The 18,898-nt window shown below is 31.9% G+C and overlaps 1 protein-coding gene across 1 annotated transcript in view; it reads right to left on the bottom strand.

Moving 5' to 3' along the window:
* Positions 1-17,985, bottom strand: part of LOC143059390 (uncharacterized) — a 44,140-nt gene extending 26,155 nt beyond the window's left edge. The window contains exons 1-12 of the mRNA XM_076232882.1: positions 17,785-17,985; positions 17,336-17,593; positions 15,461-15,671; positions 13,621-13,790; positions 10,848-11,012; positions 9,429-9,551; positions 8,863-8,985; positions 7,558-7,689; positions 6,717-6,833; positions 5,362-5,628; positions 4,802-4,933; positions 2,857-2,982 (exon numbers count right to left, since the gene is read on the bottom strand). Coding sequence (XP_076088997.1) covers positions 2,857-2,982; positions 4,802-4,933; positions 5,362-5,628; positions 6,717-6,833; positions 7,558-7,689; positions 8,863-8,985; positions 9,429-9,551; positions 10,848-11,012; positions 13,621-13,790; positions 15,461-15,671; positions 17,336-17,593; positions 17,785-17,899 — 1,939 coding nt within the window. The 5' untranslated portion in view covers positions 17,900-17,985. The remainder of the gene's footprint in view (positions 1-2,856; positions 2,983-4,801; positions 4,934-5,361; positions 5,629-6,716; positions 6,834-7,557; positions 7,690-8,862; positions 8,986-9,428; positions 9,552-10,847; positions 11,013-13,620; positions 13,791-15,460; positions 15,672-17,335; positions 17,594-17,784) is intronic.
* Positions 17,986-18,898: the final 913 nt, after the last annotated feature.

The raw sequence follows: 18,898 nt of genomic DNA, 5'->3' as shown, positions 1-18,898 counted from the left end.
AAAAAATAATAAGCAAACACTAGAATTTCTACTCTTATACGGAACACAAATAATTTTAATTTTACTTTGCATTCAATTTTGTTTAACAGCAGAATAGATAGAAATGAAGGTTTTAACGAAAATTGAGATTAAAGCTCTCAAATATTCGTTTTCTATATGACTATGGAAAATATGTTTAAACTTGAAATTAGAGTTAAACTTTACGGTCTTAAAAAAATCGAAACACACAATTAATATCCGATTTTCTCATACAATAGGATAGGCACCTTTATAAATAATCTAATCATTCTATGTATGTAATCTTTTCTATGATCGTTAAAAATAAATCTTTTTAAGGATAAACGTTGATGAAAAGACCAATGTATATATGCATGCATAATCGACATGGAAATTGATTGTTTATAGGAAGAAAAGGATTATAACTACCATGCATCAAAAGTTGGGTCGGAAAGGGGGGGCAATCTATAAGTTCTCTAGATTCGCCTCTTATCTTATAAAGTGTATACCGAATTAAAATATTGTAAGAAATAAGAAAACAGGGACACCCGCGAAATCGGATTATGTGAGGTTGATTATGTTTATTATAAACATTATCATTGATATTTTTAAACAAGCGACACGAAGTGATTCGAATTCATAAGGTTTTGAACTATTTGTATAAAGCTGCATATGTCAAAAGATAGAAGGTTTGACTGTAACATATACAAGTATTGAACGCAATATAACGATTTTTTCCCCTATTTACCATATGTCAATTGCCCTTGGCCTTGACCTCATTTTTATATTATTTTCCTTCGGCGACAGACCTTCATCATAAATTGAATTGCGACCATTTAAGCATATGTGACATGTCAGTGCGTACACTTACATATCAAAAATTTGTCTTAAATTTTTCATTGAAAAAAAAAAACCGCCAGTGAAGTTGTTTGCTATGTCCGATCCGGTTCGTGAAATTTGAAATTTTCAGTTGTTACCCTTTTTTTTAAATTCAAGAACGGTATAATTTTGTTTGGAATTCTAGATTGTTTTTAGCTCACTTGACCCAACAGGAACAGTTTTTTTTTCCATCACTTGGCACCGGTCGACCGTCGTTCATTGTCTTTCAATACATTTTTTTACATAAATGTTCACATCTAAAATTACTAGGCTGCATTTAACAAATTTAATTTAAAATCATATGTCTTTTTTAATTATAATTAAGGTATCTTGTTTTAAAAAGTTTACTGTGACCCCGCTTGTTAACCAAGAAATAAACAAAGGGAGGCATGCAAGTGCATGCAGTCAATTAATCAAAAACAGCTGTAGACATAGACAATTAGAAAGGGCCAGATAATTATTTTTAAAATGTTGAGCTCTACCATTTATCCATTTACTATAATACTATAAAGTTCTCACATTAGTTCTTAAATGAGTTATTGCATTGCCCTTAAATGATGAATTTGAAGTTCTTTTATCAATTTCTATCTATTATTTTCAAACATATATATAAAAGTCATATAGCAAAAATAGAAGATATACAAATAAATCGACTTGGCCGATATCCTAATAAAACTTATTGACCTTTAATTTAGAGTTTGGTTTTTTTTTTCATTTCAATGCGTATTTACACGCCCGTCACAATTTTTACAGGACGTATCATTGTATACATCCGTCCGTCCGTCCGTCTGTCCTCCCTTCCATCCGTCCGTGCCTCCCTCTTGAGTTACAGAACTTTGTAAGTAAAAAGGAGTGCGTTTTTCTTAACATGTCGCGCCATATCTCAAAACGATTTATCATTATTGCATCAAATTTTACACACTTCTTAATAATATAAATCTTCTGCATACTTTTTGGTGATGTTTTAAATTTTGTTTATTAAGCGTTATTTAGGTTTTTTTTGTAAAAAAAAAAGGGGGGTCACATATTGCGATGTACAAAAATTGATCTCAAAACCTATGTAAAAAAATATCATAATGTTAATGTTAGAAAAGTAATTATATATCAGTGTTTGCTATTGAGTATTCAATTTAAAATTAGTTTGGAGATCAGTAAAATGACGGATACGCCTATATTAGGAAAATGTATAGTACTATAATTACCTAGTATGTTAATAAATGTAAACACGCCAAGTTTACTTATAATATATATATTTAAATTCTGTCGAAAGACAATGTTTAGATCCGTGTTATCGTTGCTTTTCATATATTGTTGGTTTTAAATAAAAATAAAAAACCGGGTGATATATAGAGACGAAACCGGGTGATTGGTTGTAAACAACAATGACGAAACCGGTGTATTTTAATTTCACATGACCCATTTCTTTCGTTTTATACACAGACATACAAGTATTGAGATGCTCATAATAACTAGTTTTACAAACTCCGTGTCACTATATATCTTCCCGTAACTTTTATTCCGTACAATGTGAACAGTTCAACTAGAAATTAAACAATTTCGAGGCAAGGTTCACTCAATTCGGCATTTTTACTTATTTCTTCGTTAATATAGAACGGTTGTAGAAAATATTGCATATCACAATAGAAAATAGTTGTATAAGTATATATATTCTTCGATATCATAAAAAAATAAGAAAATAAGGAGAAACCTAGCTTTCTTCTGTTTATTAATGTTCCGTCATTGTGCCGGATGTTACATACCATCGATCCAAACAAGTTTTGCCGGTGTGGTTTGGACACAGTGATGATGTTGCATACGAAACGAAGCTTTAATTATCGAGCTCATGTTTATTTTAGAATTTTAAATATTTAGATAAATGTTTTCCATTTTCGTAGTAAAATATAAGAATGTTAGTAAAATCGTTGAACATGAACGTAACAGCTAGTGCTCTTTAATATATATATAAACTTATTCACCTACCTTGTTTGCAAGTCTTTCTGTCATTGTTGAGTTCATACCCAAAGAAACATCCACAGTTATAACTTCCTACATTATTGACACAGTCTTGTTCACAATCATCAGACTCTGATGTGCACTCATCTACATCTGTAGTATATCAAAGATCTTTAAATTAAGATCAATCACTACAAACTATGTAGAAAAACTAATTCATTGCCAGTAATGTCTTCATGTTATATCTTGATATTTTTGTTATTTAGAAAATTTAGTGTACATGTTCCGGACCATATGAGTATTTGGACCATACGCGTATGGTCATGACCATATGGGTATTTACTGATATGGTCCAGCCATACGCGTATGGTCGTGGTAATTAACACTCTGTTAAGTTAACTTTAAGACTTTAGAACTCTAATAATATGGTATGACCGTTCATCAAAAAGACGCTATCATATAGGTAATTTTATTATTATATTATAATAAAAAGATAAGCTAAATAAAAATTAGAAGTTTCACTTTGTTAATTTTACTTACTTGTCAAAACTATAATACACACATTTTATACTTATGGTAATTACCGATGGTCAATATCGACTTGTTATGACGAGTGAATGGCAATATTTCGACTTAAAAAATAACTTTGAAAAATTTCTTAATGAACTGAACAACATTACACAATTATGGAGTAACTGGAAAGTAACATAGTTTAATTAAGGGGTTTGTATTGCAGTCATGTTACGATATTTGAGATCTACAGCTTCTTTTTAAAAAACACCGTAGACATATCGGAATGACCCAAGATCTCGGTGTCACTGTACGCAGAGCTACAAAAAGGTTAGCTTTTCACTCGCAAACAAAAGGTGTAAATGAAAAGGATCGTGCACAACCAACACTTGCAAATGCAAAAAACTATGATACCGTATGGAAGTAAATGTCAACCAAGCCTACATGTTAGAATGTCATTTAATGATGAAAACTAACTATCAATATTTAACTTTTACGTAGCATTTGTATTATAAAAATAATACATTGTCATGTTACCATCATCATTTTTAGATAAAGATTTTGTATTATTGAAACTTTTATAATGTAATTTAAAAAAAAATATACCTATATGGTCCAAATACTCATATGGTCCGGCCCGTTAATAACCAATCGAGTATTATAATCATATGGTCCGACCATACGCGTATGGTCCAAATACTCATATGGTCCGGAACACACACGAAAGATTATCTATCAGTTTTTCCGGTTTTATTCACAATATATAATCATAAATGGAGTCTGAAATACTGTATAAACAACAGCTTATTGTTCAAAATAATATTTTTTTCTCTCTAGAAATCTTTTGGGATATTTTTGTTATTGAGTATGTTTTGTCTCACTGTATCAACCAAACCTGGTCAAATTCATTTTATTTAGGTGATAGTCAACACATGACATGTCGTGAATGAGGATACAAATGTTCAATTTTCACTTTTGAATGATAATATAGAATATCCATAAAATTGGACAAGTGACAGATATTAATATTTCTATAACCAGGTTTGAAGAAAATATTACACTTTGTGTTACATTTTGTTAAGCTGTAGATAGATATCTCTTTAAATATAAACTACATTTTGTTCTATTTTTTACCACTTGATAGTTATGACTTTTTTATCAAGTGTTTAAATGTTGCCCTCAAAATGCTGTTAAACATATGCAATTAAATAACTTTTTGGTAAACGATGTATCTATCGACCCCAGAAAAATCATGAACTACTAAGTAGCTGAACTAAGCACATAAAATTATGCAATATAATCAATTTTCCAAAAACTCGGTTTTTTTTAAATAGGAACTAGTGATGCAACTTCTGAATCTGCTCCACTTGATTTGAACAATGAACTGACATTTGTGTATGGTGTCACATTTGAATATTTTAACACCTTATAATTCATGTATGTTTTATGTTTATGATCATACCTTCACATTCGTATGTATTTTTCGTTTGGTAGCCAGTGTTACATCTACAGGTATATCCACCATCTGTATTTTGACATGTTGAAATTGTTGATGAACAATTGTTTGTTGTTGCACTACTGCATTCATTTATATCTAAAATTAAGCATACAAATAGGACAAGATCTGATAATAATATTAACCTATCATAGTGCCCTATCATAATTTGCTTTTTCAAAATTAAAACTAGCTTACTTAACTCCTTAAATCTTATCTTGCAGTTTGGACAGTATAAGACTATTATAATAAAGCTGGTTGTAAACCAATCCATTGATACTTGTTTTAATGCAACAAATACACCATTATATCTAGTTAAACTACCATTCAAGAAAGAAAAGAAAAGTACAACAAAAACAATTACACCTCATCTATAATTGACTTGAGTTTGTATTTGCACCAAAATGACATTTAAGTAGTACTACGTAAATACAAACAATAAAAAATGGACTCGTTCTACAATATGTGTTTATAAAATACATAATAATTTACAATACATGATTAACCTATTTCTACCTAATATTTACCTGCACAGGGAACGCTGTCGTCTGCAGACACTTTTTCATAACCAGCTCTACAGTTACATTCATAGCCGCCATCGTCGTTTACACAAGTCTTATCGTCAGATTGACATATGCCTGGACTATCTACACATTCATCGACATCAACATCACAATTAGTTCCAGTCCAGGCACTATTACAAACACATCCACGACTAGGATCACATCTTAATGCGCCTGGTCCACAGCTACATTGACTTGCACAGTTTTCACCATAAAATGGACTCACACAGGCTATCACAAGATAAAACATGCTTATACAAATAATAAACACAACATATATAATATAAATCAGATTGGACTAATGTTACAAATGTATTTTCTCATCAACTTAGATTTTGAGAAACTGCCAGAAGTGTATAAGTTATTTTGTTTATGTTTCCCTCTTTTGATCTTACTGCTGATAATCTGTTTATGTTCGGTTCTTACCTAAATGTCCTCGAAATTTAACCTGTTATGAAGTATTGACCACTGTACATCTTTTTGTACAAGAAAAACTTAATAATTACTCTCAATATTATATTTAGTCTTTTGCCCAGTCTTTATTTGTACATGTATATCCAATAATTGATTTTTTAAAGGTTTAATTTGCAATAAAACACTTTCATTTTAAACGAACTATTTCGTTCAATTATGTTTTGGGCAATAATATTTAGAATACTAGAAAACGTGGCATAGCTGATGTCCCCTTGCATGAAATATTTTAAAGGAAGATAAATAAGGAAAAGTAAAAGTAATGCAACAAAAATGTGTACCTGGTTTTAGTTTTGTGTTTAAAGTATAATGTATAAGCTTCATTTGAAAACACGCATAACTTAAATTCGGTAGAGTGATGACATAAACATTTGAACTTGACAGTATGAGGTAATAGCCATTGTTTAAAAGTTTTATAACATTTAAGTTAAGGCAAATTTAAGTTTGAGAACAGAAAAGAAAAAAATCAACATTTTTTAATCTGTACAGGAGCATAACTCTAGAACGGTAAAATGTGACGATACCAAAATTCGAATTAGATCTGTGTCTTGTGACAATGAGCATTGTGTATAGGTTTTATAAAGTAAGAGAATGGAAACCAATGTTGGGACATACAGACCGACGTTCAGACGGACAAAGAAAAAAAATTAATGCATGTTATTAGTGATCTAAATTGATTTGATGGGGATTTTTTTACTTTTCTTGTCTTTGAAGGCTCTATGAAGGATAGTGTACTACTATCAAACTAATATATATATTTACTCAATAGAGAGAGAAAGTCAAAAGATAGGTTATACATGACAATCAAATATTCAAGTTCAGGCATTATTTGTTTTTATAATTTTTACCTGAGCAAGAAGTTTTATCATCATTTAATTTGAAGCCTGTATAACAGGAACAAGTGTAGCTTCCAACAGTATCTTGACAGGTCTGTGTACATACATTAGCATCACATTCATTTATATCTGAAGTATTAAATTATCAATTGTTCCTGAAAGATTGCTTCATGTACAATTTCACTTATACTAATAAAAGAAAATATGTGGTATGAGTGTCATTGAGATAACCCTCTATTCAAATTATAATTTGTTAAAGAAAACCATCATTGTCAAAAGTATTGCCTTCAACGCAGTGCCTTTGATCACACTGAAGAGCTGGCTATACAGGCATTTTAAAGTTTTGCTTTATAACAGGAATTTTATTCCATGTTAAAATATTTCACACTAGGAGACAAAGATAAAACAGTATATATATCTACATGCCAGCATATGTTTTTCTTTCTGAAGGTTTGTGAAACTTATAAATATCAGATCTGATACATATTGATGTTTGACAATTCAAATACATAAATTCTATTCTGCTTTTCTGGTTATGGCCTTTTGCAAAACTAACTTTTTTATAGTACTTAACAAATCGAGGTTTGTGGTTTAGTGGTGTTAACTGATTTGATACTGTCATAAACTCATAAAGTGAAATTGGTTATATTTTTTTTTTGTATGAATATAGCCCTTGGGCCTTGCCCTTTGTCAAGTTGTAAACATTACTGATTTACTATACATTGTAACTTTATTTATTGCCGAAGACGGGATAATGACCTTTAATTGCTCAACATTAGGTTATGATGTCTCTGGTTGAAGTTTTTTGCATTGGCAACCGTACCATATATTATTTTTGTATAATGACACTTACTAGAACAATTGCCGCTACTGATATTAAGTAGATACCCTTCAGAACAAATACACTCCCATGTTCCTGTAGTTGTAGTGTTATCACAACCATAACTACAGGTTAAATTCTGCAGTGCACATACATCAAATATTGCTGGAAAGATGAAAAAAAATCAAACAACAAGTAATTTGAAGATTTTACTAACTAGATGATAATGATTTGGTGAAGTATAACATGTATATTGAGAACATCGATGCAACATTGTCGAATGTTAAATTATAATTTTATCTTCAAATATAAACAAATCTTTAAGTTCTGTAATCAAGCTTGTATAGTTTGCATTTTTAAATAGCCCACTTCTCCTTCTTAGCATGCAATTGCAGGGGGAAAACAATAACTGTTACAGAATGTCTCAAGACACTCAGTAAATTTCAATTCGTGTGTGATTGTTTGCAGTACATGTATTTCTATGAAAAAAACTTGTTTTTCGTCAATAAATAGCAGTTGTAATTGCTTGTTAGTCATTCTAGAATACTTCACGAGTGTTAAAATAAGTAAACATCACAACAAATAAAAAACAGTTTAGAAACTTATATATGTTTAAAATACAATTTTCAACAGCATGTGTAAATGACATTCAATACGGGGAGAGTGTACTGGAAACCACTTAGCAAACAGTTTTATCTTTGCATACAATAAATTTTAACATATCTATCACATTAATGTGTGAAGGATCTTATACGTACGATGGTATGACATCGGTTTCAATGATTTACATTAATTCCCCAGTGAAAAAAGAACCGACATTTTCACATGCAAAACGAACGTGGTTATTTTACTCCTCTGATGTCATACAACACAAATTTCAAATATCGAAAAAATTCTTATGACCGAATAACACTGATAATTACTCTTTGCATGTATTTCTCTATTTGAATTCTACGAAAAGTTTTTCTTTGAACATTTAGACTCTTTCACCTTTTTGTTCTGTTAATTGCAAATATATTTCATTTTATTTGATGCAATGCAGTGACAAGAAATTAGTGATTTGTAGGAAAAAAACCAGTTTTTGAATACATCAGTTTATATTTGATAATAAATAACAATTAAATAGTATAATGGATTAGGTAAATTCAATTATAAGTTTTAAAACAGATAAGATGACCCTATACAGTTTCAATAACAAACATGGCAACTCATTAACAAACCTTGCGAATTTGTTATTTTTTTCTCTATTTCTTACTCATCGTACTCTTTAATGAGCACAATTTCTGGCATTTTTAACTCAATGTTCACGTGGTGATAAATGTTCCAAATTAAACTTACTTTGATTACATGTACCGTCAGGTAGCAACTCAAATCCATACACACAACTACATGTAAAGCCTCCATCGGTATTATCACATATCTGTTCACAACCACTTGTCCTTTCAGTGCATTCGTCAATGTCTGTGAACATATTATTGAGTGATTGGATTCATTATAGGTTAACTTGATTACATCATGGAATTTTTAACGTTTATAATTATTAGTTCTCCATTTTTCATTGGTCAACATTTACATAAGATTATTAAGCATGTTACCTTGAAATGATGTCATTTTATAATCATGTACATTTAAATGGTATCACCGTGTGTTACAAACAACGTTTTTTGTAGTTTATTGGAATATAGTTCTTTCTAAAAAAATATACATATTTAAATAAGATCATAAGAGTAACACACTCTATTGATTTTTAAGCTAAATGAATTAAAGAAAAAAAGAATTCTGTACACATGAGCTTAAATCTCGTTTTAATACTCTAGACGTTAACATATGTATTAACTATTGTGGTTTATTTAACTTTCACATAAACAAAGTCTAAGTTTAACTTTTGTTATCGTAGTACAAACCTTGACATTCCGAACCCACTTTTCGGAACCCTTCTAGACAGATGCATGTAAAACTTCCATCTGTGTTTGTACAATTACTGTTCGCTGGACAGTTATCCGTTCCATCTAAACATTCATTTAAATCTGAAAATGAAAGAGTCGTTTTACTTGCACCAATCTTTCAAAGTTGCCATTCTATACTGACCGACTTTAAAACGCAACACTCATTTTGTTGATATTTTTTTACAAAATCATGTTTGATCTTCATACAAGTATTATGCATGCTTATTGTACTTCTTCCTCTTTAAAAAAAAACCAACCATTTGATTTACCTGACGTGATCATACCGGGTAATTGAGATAGCATGAGTTTTCGAAAGCGAAATTTGAACCAATAAAAGATATTTTTACTTTCTTTTCTCTGTGAAACAGTTTTTTTCAATCCTTGGCCACACTTAAATAAGTTTAAAAAAAAAATTGCATCTCCATATTGCCAAGACGGAGGAATCAAAAACTGAATCAACCCATTAAAATACTGCAAACAGAAAAAGTAAACGTACTACAACCAAACAATTTGACTTCAGAAACTCGTATTACTGTCCTTTCGACAATGTTACCGGTAGACGGGGTTTGATGAAGACTATTACTAACCAGATCAATGTATAGTGAAAATGCAACGTCATTTGTAAGACAGATATAAGGCCGCAAAGTCAACTGCTTATCAAATTGCTGAACGCCTTTTTACACAGAGGTATGCCATAAATGATTATTATTACCTGAACTGGCAAAGAATTGACTATAGAAAAACATTTACAGTTTCAACCGCATAATTGCCGAAACCAGTTGTAATGGATGGAAGAAGGGCAAAATCAGAAGGTCCAAAACAGAACACAAAACAATCCAAACAGAAATGCTTGACTTTTCTGACACTTATTTTTGCGTTTGTTACATGCAGTCATTGCGTTTGACGGTGACATGTTCATTGGTATGTGGAAAACCATGTATTCAGTGTATATCACAATATTTGAACATTGAAAATGACGTAATTAATTAAACTTTCGAACTGTCTTTTATTTTAAACATTGAAGTAATGAAAGAACTTTCTGTTCATAAGATTGTTTACAAAAAACAGCTTATTTAAAAATGGGAATTTAAAAGATAATCTAGTGTTGCCTTTCTAAAGTCGTTCAGTATATTTTATTTTCTATTCATGAGAAAAAAGGTAGGAAAATACTAAAGGAAGAATATAACACTGTGGATCGATGATATAATATATGACAAAAATCACGCTAAAATGATTCAAAAAGAGTTTCCGTGTGAAAAGGCTTGTTGAAATTGAAGTGTTCATGTTATACCTTCACTGTTTGAGATTATAATGAAATGAATTCCTGATTCATACTCTCATTTAACTGATTTGTAATCAATCGATCTCCATGTTTACCTTCACATTTTTCATCATCTGTAATAGTATAGCCTACTGGACAATTAGAACAGTTGTAACCACGACCAGCTAGTTCTTCATCAGGTGGTGATACATCTATACAGGTACGTCCTAAAGCACATGGGTCATCAGCACAACGATCTGTATTTATATCACAATCATCACCTGCAAAAAAGGAATAAATCTATAGAGGTACGCTCTAAACATGCTAAAGCACATGGGTCATCAGCACAACGATCTGTATTTATATCACAGTCGTCACCTGAAAAAAAAAGAGTAAATATATACAGGTATGTCCTAAAGCACATGGGTTATCATCACAACCATCTGTAATTATATCACAGTCGTCACCTGAAAAAAAAGAGTAAATATATACAGGTATGTCCTTAAGCACATGGGTTTTCAGCACAACCATCTGTATTAATATCACAAGCATCACCTGAAAAAGGGAAAGAACAAAGGTTTATATTGATGAGTTGTACATTTGACTGTCAATCTGACTGGTATCCCATACAAAGCACGCGGAACATGTGTTTGTTTTTTTCCCAACCTTGGATACGCACGTACACAGTAGTCAAACAATCAGCTGCTTTTATTGTCGGTTTCCTAATATACTATAATTTTTAGAGGGGAAAATGCAAGATTAGACATATACGGAAAAAGTTCTTTTCGATGAATAAAGACTGGTCTCCTCTAAGTGTGATTTTAGTCTTTTTATTCCTTTTAACGTTTTTAACATTGATTTATACCAAAATTGTATACAATAGACAGTCAACTTTCGAGTTCGATGCATTTCCGTCAAATAGTACCAGGATTATAATTTTATACGCCAGACGCACGTTTCGTCTACATAAGACTCATCAGTGACGCTCAGATCAAAACAGTTAAAAAGCCAAACAAATACAAAGTTGAAGAGCATTGAGGACCCACAATTCCTAAATGTTGTGCCAAATACGGCTAAGGTAATCTACTCCGGGATCCTGGGGTAAGAAAATCCTTAGTTTTTCGAAAAATTCAAAGTTTTGTAAACAGAAAATTTATAAAAATTACCATATAATTGATATTCATGTCAACACCGAAGAGCTGACTACTGGGCTGGTGATACCCTCGGGGACAAAACGTCCACCAGCAGTGGCATCGACCCAGTGGTGTAAATAGTTATCAAAAGTACCAGGATTATAATTTTATACGCCAGACGCGCGTTTCGTCTACATAAGACTCATCAGTGACGCTCAGATCAAAACAGTTAAAAAGCCAAACAAATACAAAGCTGAAGAGCATTGAGGACCCAAAATTCCTGAATGTTGTGCCAAATACGGCTAAGGTAATCTACTCCTGGGGTAAGAAAATCCTTAGTTTTTCGAAAAATTCAAAGTTTTGTAAACAGAAAATTTATAAAAATTACCATATAATTGATATTCATGTCAACACGAAGAGCTGACTACTGGGCTGGTGATACCCTCGGGGACAAAACGTCCACCAGCAGTGGCATCGACCCAGTGGTGTAAATAGTTATCAAAAGTACCAGGATTATAATTTTATACGCCAGACGCGCGTTTCGTCTACATAAGATCTAGACTCATCAGTGACACTCAGATCAAAATAGTTAAAAAGCCAAACAAATACAAAGTTGAAGAGCATTGAGGACCCAAAATTCCTAAATGTTGTGCCAAATACGGCTAAGGTAATCTACTCCTGGGGTAAGAAAATCCTTAGTTTTTCGAAAAATTCAAAGTTTTGTAAACAGAAAATTTATAAAAATGACCATATAATTGATATTCATGTCAACACCGAAGTGCTGACTACTGGGCTGGTGATACCCTCTGGGACGAAACGTCCACCAGCAGTGGCATCGACCCAGTGGTGTAAATAGTTATCAAAAGTACCAGGATTATAATTTTATACGCCAGACGCGCGTTTCGTCATCATAAGACTCATCAGTGACGCTCAGATCAAAACAGTTAAAAAGCCAAACAAATACAAAGTTGAAGAGCATTGAGGACCCAAAATTCCTAAATGTTGTGCCAAATACGGCTAAGGTAATCTACTCCTGGGCTAAGAAAATCCTTAGTTTTTCGAAAAATTCAAAGTTTTGTAAACAGAAAATTTATAAAAATTACCATATAATTGATATTCATGTCAACACCGAAGAGCTGACTACTGGGCTGGTGATACCCTCGTGGACAAAACGTCCACCAGCAGTGGCATCGACCCAGTGGTGTAAATAGTTATCAAAAGTACCAGGATTATAATTTTATACGCCAGACGCGCGTTTCGTCTACATAAGACTCATCAGTGACGCTCAGATCAAAATAGTCAAACTCTTGTTTTAGAGAACGTCATTTGTGCGCTTAGGGACTTCGTCACTTCCTTTCCAATGTTGAGCGAATGGTTGGAAAACTATAATTCTATATTGTACGAATTATTCGGCAAATTGAATTCTCAAAATTGCTAATCAACACTGCTGTCATTAGGGAATTGTCATTAAGTACCTACAGAACAACCATTATTTCTAGTTTATCCTGCCCAATGACGATCAACTGGACGCTTGATGAACGTAAATAGTGCTGGGATACAGGCGACCCCCTCTATCTGGTAAATGACGTCACAAAAACTCGTGTAATTGACGAGTTTTTTTCCGGTGACGGGTGAACTCGAAAGTGGTCTATTAAATTGTGATAGCTCGTTTGACTGAATTACGTTTGACTATCTGACATGATGCAATCTGAAATCAAATATCATCTACAAATGTATATTTAAAACATGTCCTTACCAGACCAACCAGTTGTACAGTTACATGAGGCTATCAGATAGTTTGGATTGGATTCATTTCTTAGATTGTCATAGTCGCATGTTCCTTGGTCACCTGAACATCCACTACATGCTATAATCACCACTTCTATCGCATCAGCTGTTAAGCCATCAACGTCCACTGTTGTTACCCTGTGAAAATGAAAACGAAGATGTTGTATGATTGCCAATGAGAGAACTCTCGACAAGAGACCAAATAACACAGAAATGAACAACTATAGGTCATTGTACGACCTTCAACAATGATCAAAGCTGATACCGTATAGGCAGTATAAAACACCCCGAAATGACATGTGTAACGAGAAGACTAAAGGCCTTATTCAGGTTATTTATGTACAAAAAATAAAGTTTATATAAAATTATAACACATTGATATATACAATGTAATCAAAGTCTGAAAGCAAACTAATATTCAACTAAAAATAATAACATTTTGAAACTGAAATACAAAGTATATAAACTCAAATTAATTAAAAAATGATATCGTTTTTCATTTTAACTTATTAACTAAATAAAAATGGTACGCAAATACAAACGTTTCCCTTTTTGAATAGCACAGGCAACCTTCTTGCAATTATGGGTCCATTTAGGATAATAACTCCTTCAGGGGTCGATGTACAATGTATATCATTTGTCATATTTGTAGATCTTCTTATGCACAGCATTATAGCTTTTTAGAGTTTACTTCTATCTTTAATAATATTCAAGATAAAACCCAAAAAACTGCAAACTTCCTTAAAATTATCAATTCAGGGGCAGCAACCCAACAACGAATTGTCTGATTCGTCTGAAAATTTATAGGCAAATAGATCTCAACATGATAGAGGAGAAGATTTTTGTAAAAGTTGACGATGACAAGAACGACGTCGACACATGACGGATGCCAAATGATGAGACACACTACCTTGGCCTTTCGGTCCAAGTGATCTGAAAGGCGATCATGCATGAATACCATATTGCGTCACATATTAAGAAAGAAACTTTTTGTCAAATCATTAAAAGAGGAAGGATACAATCATAAAAGAAACAGATTCCTACACTGCAACAAATGTGTAACGATTTTTCTCTACTTGAGACAGATAAATTTATATATTCTAATATGACGTCCTTATTACGCTTTGTAAACAAAGCCGTGTTCTAATGAGCATAAACAATATGTTTGACACATGCGCACGAACTTACTGTGTATATATACGTTATTTCAGTCGTTATCCTTTAAAATGTATACATTTAAGCAGCTAGCATAAACTTTTATTACATATTTTTATAAAACAACATATATTTACCCTGATCGTGGTTTTTAAACTTATCAAATATGAATTGTAATGCACAGACTCCTCGGGGAGGAAACGGGAAAAAACAAACGTTTATTTGGTATTTTCTTACGCTTCGACCTATAAAAATACTTCATTTGTCCTATAAGAATCGAACTAATTCCTTCATGTCATGTTCTATGCTCATTTTAACATGGGTAGGCATTATATTTGAACACATTTTACACCTCGCTAACGCTCAGTGTAATATATCGACAAATATAATGCCTACCCATGTTAAAATGAGCATAGAGCATGACATTAAGGAATTATTTCTTAATTTTAAGCTTGCGGCTTGCCTAGCTTTAATGAATAATTCACATTCAAATGTTGAGAAAGGAAAATATCGTAATACACAAGTAAGAAAAAGGTGTACACGTACACAATGAATACCAAATAATTTCATGCTGTATTAAACATAGAACGTCCACATTTTTTTCAATCCTAAACCCAATAATTTTTTAAAAACAAATTTTCTACTAAATTTACCTGATTTTTTCTGTATTTAGATTTGCAGGTGTCCACGTTAATGTCAGATTTCCTGTGGAATTATCAGATGTGAAAGAGCCTCCACCTGGCTGATCTATTATACTGTATCTAAAACCTGGTTTATCATCCTGACCAGTGAAGTTTAAAACTATAGATTGATTTACTACCACTTTGATAGATTCTTGTCCACTTATTTCTGGTGCCTCATTTTCTGGAAGATAATGTAATAGTTGAATAATATTATGATAACCGATTCATCAAAAGTAGAATCGATCACTAGACAAAGGGTATATACAAAACTATACAGAAAACAGAAAATGCAGAAAGAATTGAGGAATACCAATCCAAATGACGTCAAAGGAGTTTAGGTAACTTTACTCTTATCATATCAATAATATTAAAAACTGATCATGTCGTCTTGTTTATTTTTTTCATCACATTGTATCAAGTTGTATTGAACACTATTATCATATGTGACTTTTTATACTAATGTATGTATGTTTGTATTTTGTTTGTCTTTACATGATGAGGGCCTCAGGGAAGATTAGTAACATGTATATAGCTAACTTTGTAACCCTCTTAAAATAAAGTATTGTTGCTGTTGTTGTTGTTGTTGTTGTTATTATGACAGTTCCAGGATACAGTAGTTAGTTGAATCTGTCATGTAACTTTCATTAACATGTGACCAAATTGTAAGCATTGTTACTTTCACTCGTTGGACAAACGGGTGAGATATTTTGTGTCTAATACTGACCCAAATACTTTGGAAACTAAATTTAAATAAATGTGTCACTCTCCATTTAGACGAATGGGAATTCAGACTATGTTCTTACCAAACATTAATTATTTCTTGACTACCGTAGAGAATAACTATTCTAAAATTGCTTAGAAATTTATTACATTGTTTCAGTACAAAAAGATGTTTTACCAAACGAATCCTTAGTGAAGTATTTGTGATGAAAACAGTCAAAAGAGGTCTTCCCCTTTTTGTAGATAATACTTAATTTATAAATTGTAGGCATAAATAGTAAAATCACCAAAAAAAAAGAGGAAAATTCAAAAAGGAAAGACCCTAGTAATCAAATTGTAAAATTAAAAGCTCAAATACATCAAACGAATGGATAGCAACAGTCACATTCCTGACTTAGTACATCATGTTCGTATGTAATGGTGCCACATTGTGTTATCATTTTAATCACTATAAAAAGAAACAAATGCATAGATGGCCCATTTGTGGCCTTTGGCCTTTGGCTGTTGTCTGTTATATGGTCGGATTGTTGTCTCTTTGACACATTCCCCATTTCCATTCTCAATTTTATGTAACAAAAAAGCACAAAACAGGAAAATATCAAATTTAACCACCTCATTTTGCCTTTTTGTAATTAGATTTTATCTATATAAGTATAAATATAATTATAAACACATATCTGAGGCCCTTTTCCAGATTTATCTATTATCACCAGGTACACACAAAAGTAGAATATTTGAAATTCAAGGATATTTATAAGAACCAAAACAGAAAAATACCATCAAGAAAATGTTGAATGAATTAATCGCAACTCGATCTGTTAATATCCTTCCTCTTCAGAATTCCTATTCTAATGTGAGAAGACTTTTAAAACATGTGCTTATACGATTTAATCAAAAGTATTCGAATAAAAGATTCTGTCATTGTCGATTATTGTAGAAAAGTGGGGATATGATGTTTTGGATATAACATAAATAACTACACAAAATTCCCAAGAGCTGGGCTATTATTGCTGTCCTTCAATTCAAAGATTGAGACATTCAACAATATTACATTAATTAAACGCTTGCATCTCAAAACATTTGTTATACTGTCTTTGAAGTTTAGAAATAAAAAATAGAACTAACGTAATTGTGTAGTTTCAGACTCAGCCTCCGCATTTGTTATTTGAGTATCATCAGCAAATGATTGATCACCTGTTGCCAGGTAATCAAAGATACAAGCTTTATATTGGTCACTCTTGCCACCACAGACGGTATAGGCTAACTGGAGTGTACTATTATCAAATTCATCAATAAAGATTGGAACAAAATCTTGGTGACTGTAATCAGCCCAGGATTTCCCATCAGTATAATCAAATATTGAATTATCTGCAGTTGTCTCCCCTATGATAAAAACATGATATATTATAATTAAAACAGATACCTTACAGTAAAAGTAATTGAATAGTGAAGTTTGATAGACATAACACTCTTACAATACCAAAAGTACTAAAAAAAAATATTCAAACCAAAAATTAGTTTTTTTGTGTCGTTTTGTTTTAACACATTACTGAACATAAAATTTATTTACTTACATAGCTGACCAAAATTGTTATAAATTTTTCTTTCAGAATCAACATCACCAGATGAAAGTATATTTCTATTTGGTAACACAAATTCATTGGTTTTGTCTCCATCAAAGTTTCCCATGAGACCTGTAACTTGACCTTTAAAATCCTCAGGAACTGATGCTGACAAAGTCAACTGTCGAGTTTTTACCTGAAAATTTAACTGAATCCCTGCAAATGTAAAGGCTTATTTTTAATAAAGAACCATAGTTCAATATCTAAATGTTTTTCATCCAATTATTGTACGGTTATAAACTTTAAAAAAAAAAATTGTTATGAACGTAAAAATGCTAAAATACAAACAAGTCAAATTTATAGGATGTGTCAGACATATTTACTTCTTAATCATTAATTCAACATATTATTCTTTCCCAGAGATATGCGAAAAATTAAAGATATCAAAAATATAAATTAAGAATTGAAATGGGGAATGTGTCAAAGAGACAACAACCCAACCATAGACAAAACAACAGCAGGAGGTCACAAACAGGTCTTCAATGTAGCGAGGAAATCCCGCACCCGGAGGCGTCCTTCAGCTGGCCCCTAAACAAATGTATACTAGTACAGTGATAATGAACGCCATTATAATTTCCAAATTGTACACAAGAACCTAAAATAAAAAAAATACAAGACTAACATAGGCCAGTGGCTCCTGACTTGGGACAGGCGCAAAAATGCGGCGGGGTTAAACATGTTTATGAGATCTCAACCCTCCCCTATACATCTAGTCAATGTAGAAAAGTAAATGCATAACAATACGCACATTTAAAATTCAATTCAAGAGAAGTTCGAGTTTGATGTCAGAAGATGTATCCAAAGAAAATAAACAAATTTACAATATTACATAAATAAAAACAGCTTACTAGCAGTTAACTGACATGCCAGCTCCAGACTTCAATTAAACTGATTGAAAGATTATGATTTCATCATATGCATATCAGACACAATCCTTCCCGTTAGGGGTTAAGTATCATACCATCATAACATATATGAGAAGAACATAACCAGTGTCATGCCAACACCGGTTTTTTTTAATAAATGTGTTTAGTTCCAATGCAAAGACCCTATAATGGAATCAATA

Source organism: Mytilus galloprovincialis, chromosome 14 (assembly GCF_965363235.1).
Source record: "Mytilus galloprovincialis chromosome 14, xbMytGall1.hap1.1, whole genome shotgun sequence".
Lineage (NCBI taxonomy): Eukaryota > Metazoa > Mollusca > Bivalvia > Mytilida > Mytilidae > Mytilus > Mytilus galloprovincialis.
This window is presented reverse-complemented; position numbering and strand designations above follow the sequence as displayed.